This window comes from Chelonoidis abingdonii, chromosome 11 (assembly GCF_003597395.2).
Source record: "Chelonoidis abingdonii isolate Lonesome George chromosome 11, CheloAbing_2.0, whole genome shotgun sequence".
Taxonomy (NCBI): domain Eukaryota; kingdom Metazoa; phylum Chordata; order Testudines; family Testudinidae; genus Chelonoidis; species Chelonoidis abingdonii.
The window spans coordinates 20,045,196-20,053,487 of record NC_133779.1 but is presented as its reverse complement, the minus strand read 5'-3'; the positions used below and the strand labels follow the sequence as shown (position 1 = coordinate 20,053,487).

Sequence of the window (8,292 nt, the reverse complement as noted above, 5' to 3'; positions counted from 1 at the left end):
CTGTCCTACCCCACATCCACCCACCCCATAGACGCCCCATCTGTATCTATCCTACCCCATCCATCCCCTGCTGTCCTACCCCACATCCACCCACCCCATAGACGCCCCCATCTGTATCTATCCTACCCCATCCATCCCCTGCTATCTGTCCACCCCACATCCATCCACGCACCCCATAGACCCACCGTCTGTATCTATCCTACCCCATCCATCCCCTGCTGTCTGTCCTACCCCACATCCACCCACCCCATAGACGCCCCCATCTGTAGCTATCCTACCCCATCCATCCCCCTGCTATCTGTCCTACCCCATCCATCCACCCATCCCATAGACGGCCCCTGTGCCTGGCAGGCCTGGCTGTGCTCCGCACAAAGAACAGGAGTGAGCCCAGCCTGCGGATAGCGCCCACGGGCCGTACACTGCAGCAGAGGGGATTTGGGGTGGTGGTGGAATGAGCATTGATTGAACACAAAGAAAACGCAGCAACAGAAACGTGGACGAGCCTCCTGCCTCCCCAGGCAGGGGAGGGGTGTTTACAGCCTCCCCACCCTTTGCTGGGCTCTTTCAACGGCCATTAACCCTGCCCCGCTCCCGTCAGCCTTTGGAGGACTCCATAAAGGGCCACACACAAACCCCCCGGGGTCAATGGGCCGTTGCCCCACGGAGTCAGTGAAGCCAGAGTCCCGGGGGGGGCGGGGGGGGAAGCACTGTCCTATAGAGAGGCCAGTTACACCTCCCACCCCTCGTGTGGGGCAGGGGTTGCCCCATTTGGGAGCTGTCACACCCAGGGGAGGTGGGGGGGACATAGGCTGAGCACTGGGGGGTACCCTGCACTTGTTTGGGGCTGTGCCCAACTCAGCCCTGGGGTGGGTTCCTGTGCCACGGCTGTGCAATGCATTGTGGGTAGGGCCTGCGCCCAGCCAGGAGACGGGGTGGGGGCCCCCCCACAGGGAGACAGCGTATGCTAGAGTGGGAAGGAAGCCCCTCCTCCACCCCCCACGGCCAGCAGGCCCCAGCCCCAGGCCAAGCTGATCGCACTGGAGTGGGGGGGTTGCAAGCAGAACAGGGCAGGGGGTTATGTGACACTGACCCCCACCCCAATAGCAGCACTGGGAAGGGGGCTGTACTCACAGTTTGGCAGCCAGGGCCGAGAGCTACAGCTGGGAACTAGGGAAGAGTGTGTGTGTGTGTGTGTGTGTGTGTGTGTGTGTGTGTGTGTGTGTGTGTGTGTGTGTGTGTGTGTGTGTGTCGGGGGGCTGAGCGGTGGGGGTGGGAGCCAGGACTCTGGAGACTGGTGGTTCAAGTGTGTGTGAAGGGGGGAGAGGCTGGGACTCCTGGGTTCCATCCCCGCCTCTGTCCCATTCTTCACTTTCAGCCCCCCTCTGTTGGTGCGGGGGCTGACCCATCCCCTCTCTGACCTCTGTGGGGCAGGGGCCCTGAACCCAGTTGGGGTCTGTGCTATGCCCAGCCCCCTGCCACCCACCTCAATGGGCCGTTTCTTTGGCAGCACTGCCAGCTAGGCAGCACTGCCCCCTCGCCAAGCCATGCCCAAGGCGAGCAGAACAGGGCACCCTGGGCAGGCAGAGCAGGAGGCCCCACTCCAGGGCAGCTATGGGAGGCACGCGAGAGTGTGGAAAACCTTTGAGGATTCACGCCCATCCTTGCTGGCTCTGAACAGGGAGCAGGGGGCCTCACGCCATCAGCTCCGTGTGCCCGTCCATGCCACGCAGCCCACCCCAGGAGGCAGCGAATGAAGAGATGCCGGGGCGGGGTAAAGAGGCTGACACAGCAAAGAGTCCAGTACCCCCCTCCCGTTCTGGCTGGAGGGAGGGGGGTTGTCAGGATTGGGTCCCTGCAGGAGCAAAGTGGGGGGGAAGAGGCGGAGTGGGAGAAAAAGGGGGCAAAGGTGGGGTGGATGTGGGCAATGAGGCAGGACTCTCCACAGCTGTCCACTAGGTGCAGCAAAAAGATGCCCCCCCCCCCCACCCCGCATGGCTTGGGGCATCGGTGTGACCCCGGCTCACAAAAGCAGTTCAGAGGGAGGCTGGTTTGGGCGGTTTGAGGCTCAGGACTCCTAGCTTGGCCTGGCTACTGGGTCACGTTGCCTCAGTTTCCCCCTTCGTCTATTCACCCCGTGAGCTCTTTGGGGCAGGGCCTGTGTCCACCCAGCGTGACAGGGCCCCTGAGCGGGGGCAGGATTGGGGATGTCTCTAGTGGCCAGTGTGACAGAGGCCTCCGATCTCCGGGGGGGGTCCTGTGTCGCTCCTGGCACGACAGGGCTCCCCCATCTCAGTTGGAGGCTCTGCGGCTGCTAGGGGCCTCCTCCCAGCGCTACGGTGTCAGGTTGGCGCTAGCAGCCCGGGCGGGTCTCTAACCCCTGGCAGTGAGCAGAAAGGATGGGATAGGGGTGCTCAGGGCTGGGGGATGAGAGGTGTGATTGAAAGACAGCCCCCCCGCCCCCAACACTCGAAAAGCACCAGACTCCTGGCAGCCAGACAAGTAGCTCCGTCCCGGCTCCTCGTGGCAGCTGGAAGGGGGGGAAAACGGGGGTTGAGGTGGAAGGATAGTGGGGGGGCAGGGATGGGAGGAGCATCTCAGGCTGCAGCTGGTGACGGTTTTGAAAGGGGGGGACATCCCAGGAGAAGGGGGGGGCAGCTCGCTGCCAAGCGGGGCCTGGGAATGGGCAAGCACAGGAGTGTGTATTTGTGGGGGGTGGGGTGGGGGGTTGCACTCTGTAAGCTGGCAGCTCCCACCCCACCAGACATGGAGTCTCCCTGTCTGGGAAGTGGAGCCAATGACCCTGCCCTTGTCTCGAGGGCGGGGGCCGTGCAGCGCCCTGTGCGACAGGAGGGCCCTGATCTTGGTCAAGGGGGCGGTGCCGCTCCTGGTGTGGCAGGGAGTGCTAGGCGCTGCACGTGCGCCTGGGAGAGCTCCCACCACCTTGGCCACCCTCAGTCCCCACTGGCTTGACCCACTGCATAATTTACGAGTTACTTTGAGCCTCGCCTGGGACAGGGGAAATCCCCACACCCCCTTATATTCTGGAGGGGCTGGGGTGGGTGAAAGGTTCAGAGTCGGTTTCCATGGCTCCTGAAATGACCCTGCCAGGCCGCCCGGCCGCTGATCAGTTCCTAAAAGAAATCCAGCCTTTGTCACGACCCCGCCAGGCGCCGTTGGGGGGGGATGCGCCAGGATGGGACAGGGCGGGGAGGGGGCAGAGGCGAACGAGACCCACAGCTGTGTGGAGAGAAAAAGCAGCTAAAGAGAAAGAGAGAGATCAGAAAAAAAGAATTGCCAGCCCAAAGGGGAGGGGTCCTACGCGAAGGGTTACCCTGCCGGGACCGGGCGCCGGAAGCCAACGGACGACTCCGAGCCACACGAGAAGAAGGCACCAAAAGTCCATCCCTACCCAGCCTGAGCAAATCCCACATACCCTCCCGGAGGGATTTCTGCCACCCAGGATGCTGGGGTTCCGCCCCAGGGGAAGGGAGCAACAGGCCCCACTTACCTCGCCATGCGCTTCTCAGAGGAGGAGAAAGGAAGTTTATTCGGGGAGGGAGCACCCCAGATTTTGAGGGAGGCTGGGGGAGAGGGGGGCTGAGCGGACCATGCACGCCCATCTAGCCCGGTATCCCGCCTGCCCCCATCTCAGAGGAGAGGAATAGAGACCACCCCCATCTGAGTGCAACCCCGGCTAACCTAGCTCCCCGGGAGACAGAAATTCCTGATCTGGTTTCTCTAACCCACCCATGCCCCAGTTGCCCATTGATAAGCTTGGCTCATGTGAAGTGAGTCACTCCAGATTCACGCCAGATCAGAATCCGATTCACGGGCGTGTTCGGCAGTAGAATCTGGCCTGTTTGGGGGTCCCCCAAGGGGCCAGGGCAGCATGGAGGTCTCTGACCTCCCCCCACTCCCAAACAGGCATGCACAGAAACACGGAGAAAAGGACACGGACCCAAACAGCAACTGCGAATGGGGCCAGATCCCCAGCTGGCATCACCCGCTCCATTTCAGCGGGGGAAGCCACCCCCGAGGGACAGAAGAGGGAGCCAGTAAAGGGGTGTGGGGCAGGGCGGGGGTCTTGAATCAACCGGCTAAAGGCAAAAGAGAGAAAGTGACCATATGGCTTTAGGAAATGGAAATCCGGCTCGCCTGAGGTCGGGCAGAGAGCAGAGAGAGAACTGAAAAAAATAGAGAGGAGATCAGCAGTGAGCATGGGGGGGCCGGGACGGGGAGGAGGAGAGGGGACGTTAAATCTGTCTGGTTTTGTTGTTCAAAAGCACACAAGCAGTAAGAGCAAAACGGTCACTCACTCCCGATGGTGTCAGAAGTGGGATTGCCAGCGGAGAGAATTACGTGAGTAGGGGTAGAAAGATTGGTTACTTCGTGCAGCTGGCTGAGGACTGAGGAGCGGCGCCGCACGGCCCCCTGAAAGGAGCCGCTTCTCTTGAAGGTGCTAACTACTTCCATCTACGAGAGAGAAAATGAGATACACAGAGACGTTGTCCACGCTTGGCACTGAGCATCAGGGCGGGGGACAGGGGAGGCGGCAGCTGCAGGGATCTGGGGGCTTCGGCAGGAGACAGGGCGGCTTTAAAAAAAAGCCCACGTCAGCTGCTGGGGTCGAGGGGATCTCGGCTTGGGGTTAAAAGAACAAACCCATCTCGAATCAGCTCGTGGCGGTGGAGAAACGCATGGGAACGGGGCGCCCACCAGTGGCTTGGGAAGAAGCGGCCCCGTTTCCAAGCCACGCTTATGATTTTGGGGGGCAGGGGGTTCCCCTCCCCGAAGCCTATAGCTGGAGCCAAGGAGGTGGGAGAACCGGGGGGGGGGCGATGGTGGGGGCCGGGTGGAAATTGGCCTCGCTCCATTGAGGGCGTCTGGCTTGTGCGGAGCTTCCTGCTGGCTAAGGGACCGTGGGACCATCTATCTGACCCGGCCACAGAGCAGGCTCGGCAGAGAAACGACCCGGCATGTCCCTGAAGGAGAAACTAATTCCCCCTGGTGTTAATCATCTGCCCCTTTTGTGCCAGCCCGAAGGAGTCTGGTTCGACTGGCGGCTGCTGGCTCGCGGGGAGGCTGGGATCCACTCCCGCCAGGCTCAGGGCTGGGCGACTGCCCGTGGTGGGGGGCGCCCTGCGGCTGCCGGAGGGGGTCAGAAAGTGTTGCCGGCTGGCAGGGGAGAGCTGCACAGGGGGATACCCTGATTTCTGGGAGCCAGGACTCCTGGGTTCTCTCCCGGCTCAGGGAGGGCAGTGGGACCTAGCAGTCAGAGCAGGGGGCTGCGTGGGTGCAGGGATGCACAGACGAGCGTCTCTCTGTCCTAGCACCACAAGCTGGACTGTGCCCCTCACATTAAGAAAGGAAGAAAACAGGTTACAAGTCGCCACGTCCCAAAAGATGCTGGCTGCAATCAGAAGGCAGGTTAATAACCCAGGTCCTCTGAGGAGAGGCCCCCAAACGCGGCCTCCTGCCTCACTGCTTCAGGGCCCCCTCGCCGAGCCCCTGACCCCGGGATTGCCGGAGGTTGGGTAACACCCTACACCAGCTGAGCTTGCTCAGCTCTCCACACCTCCAGAGCTGGGCCCAGAACAGGAGCTGGGGGTAAAATTCCATGCAAGTTTCCCCTCCGTTTTCCACAACATTTTCGGAGGAAAATTTCAACTTCTCCTATTGTTTTAAAAAAGGGGGATTGGCAGAAAAATAAAAACATTCAGCCCCTATTTCAAAAAATGGTCAGTTTGGTGACTGAAAACGGGATCATTTTGGCCATAAATGGCCAAAAGTGGAGTATTTTGGGGCTGAAACCCCAATATTTTGGTCTGAAAATGACCCCAAACTGTAATTTTTGGCCAAAAACTGTATTTTGGATGGAAAAAAAATGATTTTCATCAACCATTTTTGGTTGAAAACATCTGAAAACTGGATATTGTTGACCAAAAATGGCCCAAATCAATGTGTGTTTGACCAAAAACTGCATTTTTGGTCTGAAAACCAATTACTGTCATTCCAAAATGTGCCAAACCAGAATGTGTCTGACCAAACCCACATATTTGTGGCCCCAAAATGGCATAAGCCTGGCTGAAAACTGCTTTGTTTCACTCCAGCATTGAGCATTTTGGGCCCAAAATCGAAACATTTTTCAGGCCAAACTTATTCTTTTCCCCAGGAACCAAACAATTTGAATTTTTCCCACTGAAAACCTTAGGGGTCCGTCTCTGAAACAAAATCCTTGTTTTGTAGAAAACGCTGGAGGAATCATCTACCATTCGCCGATATTCCTCACCTTTCTCTGATCACATCCTCTGAACTCCTGCCTGGGGAATTCCTTCCAGCACCCAAACAAGGATGCCCGGGGATGGCCCCAGGGTGAATTGGGCTCTCACCCCCTTAAGAACTGGCACCTTATAGCCAGCCACAGTCAGTCTGGCTCCCTCTCCCACGTCCAAAATAACCTTAACTCTGCCCACTCCCCACATCCTGGGGTCAGAGGTGCATGATGGAGTGCAGTGGGCTCAGGAGGGGGCCATGCAGAGGGAAGCGTTAAGGTTTCGGGCAGGGGAAATCACATCTCCCATCTGGGGCACATCCGGCTACAGGGCTAGGGCTGAAATCCATCCCCTTAGGGCAGGGGTCCCCAACACGGTGCCCGTGGGTGCCATGGCGCCTACCGGGGCATCTAAGTGTGCCCACATACTGGCCAGCGGACGAGCATCCGCTGAAATGCCACTGACAAGCTGCATCATCCACAGGCATCGCTGCCAAAATGCCACCAATTTTCAGCAGTATTTCAGCAGCGACGCCTCTGGATGACGCTGCTTATCAGCGGTGATGCCTATTGACGTTACCGCTTGGCGGAATTTCAGCGGATGCTCGTCTGCCACCACGGTCCTCCATGGCTCGTTGTCTGGCGCCCACCAGACGAAAAAGGTTGGGGACCACTGCCCTAGAGTATAAGGTCTGTGCAGAGCCCGACTAGGGGGCACTACGGAACGACACATAAATGATGGTTGGAGAAAAACTCTCTGGGCAGAGGGAGGGTCAAATGACAGCAAAAACCCTGGGGTCCTGGCTCTTCACCAGCCATGCCTGAGTTTGCAGAGAGCCTGACCCATTGCTCTGAAAAGGGGGGAGCTGCCCCATTCACCTCACTAGGGTGCAAACACCGATGTCCAGTGCCCGCAAGTTAGAGGGGGCAGGTTACGAATTGGGTGACAAGAAACACCCCATTCTAGTGTCTGAGATGCCTTCCCACCCACCAATGGCTAATACCACGGGTGCCCATCTAGCCCAGTTTCCTGCCTGCCGCCCCAGATCAGACTCAGGATATCATATTGGTTTGAGCGGGAACTGAAGGTGGAAACAACAGGGCCATGAGCCAAGTGGCCACTGGATCCCCTGCTCAGGGTTAGGAGATTCCTGGCCGTCTCTCCTCCCGTCATCTCTAGGCACAAAAGCAAAAAGGGGAGCGGAGAAGGTGGGAAAGGGAGGAGGGCGAGGTTGTTACACGTTGGTGGGGAAAGTGGGATCCCACATTCCAGGCATGAGCGTGAAGGGGTGTGGAGGGGAGATTAGAAAGGGAGGTGGATTAATGCATTGGTGGGGGCGGTAGGATACCCCGGGCCCTACCTGGGTCTGGATGCGGTTGAGGCCGCGAAACCAGAGGATCTGGCCTCGGCGCAGCTCCCGCTCGGCATGGTCTATCTCCTCCTCGTCCTCCGCCATCTCCTCGTCTGTGATCTCGTCCTTGCTGGGACCGTGCCCCGCCTCCTTCAGGCATTTCAGGCGGCTGGTGGGGATGGTGGCGATCACCTGCAGGGGCAGTCAGAGAAGGAGTTAAACCCACCTCCAGGAGCACACAGAACCCTGAACCCCTTCCCCTCCCAATCACAACCCTGGAGCCCGGGAGAGACCCCAGCAGTCCTGGCTCCCAGCCCCCCTCCCCTCCCAGAGCCGGGGAGAGAACCCAGGAGTCCTGGCTCCCAGTCCCCCTGCTCTGACCCACCAGCCCCCACTCCCCTCCCAGGGCTGGGGACAGAACCCAGGAGTCCTGGCTCCCAGCCCCCCTGCTCTAACCCACCAGCCCTCCTCCCCTCCCAGAGCCGGGGAGAGAACCCAGGAGTCCTGGCTCCCAGCCCCCTGCTCTAACGCACCAGCCCCCACTCCCCTCCCAGAGCCGGGGAGAGAACCCAGGAGTCCTGGCTCCCAGCCCCCCCTGCTCTAACCACCAGCCCCCACTCCCCTCCCAGAGCTGGGGAGGGAACCCAGGAGTCCTGGCTCCCAGCCCCC

The 8,292-nt window shown here is 59.7% G+C and overlaps 1 protein-coding gene and 1 long non-coding RNA gene across 2 annotated transcripts in view; one reads left to right on the top strand and one right to left on the bottom strand.

Moving 5' to 3' along the window:
* Positions 1-8,292, top strand: part of LOC142047515 (uncharacterized) — a 329,291-nt gene that overhangs the window by 134,056 nt on the left and 186,943 nt on the right. The gene's annotated exons all lie outside the window — the stretch shown is intronic.
* The window catches only part of LOC116833533 (plasma membrane calcium-transporting ATPase 3-like), a 51,557-nt gene that overhangs the window by 2,366 nt on the left and 40,899 nt on the right, over positions 1-8,292 (bottom strand). Inside the window, exon 22 of the mRNA XM_075070606.1 lies at positions 7,633-7,815. Coding sequence (XP_074926707.1) covers positions 7,633-7,815 — 183 coding nt within the window. The remainder of the gene's footprint in view (positions 1-7,632; positions 7,816-8,292) is intronic.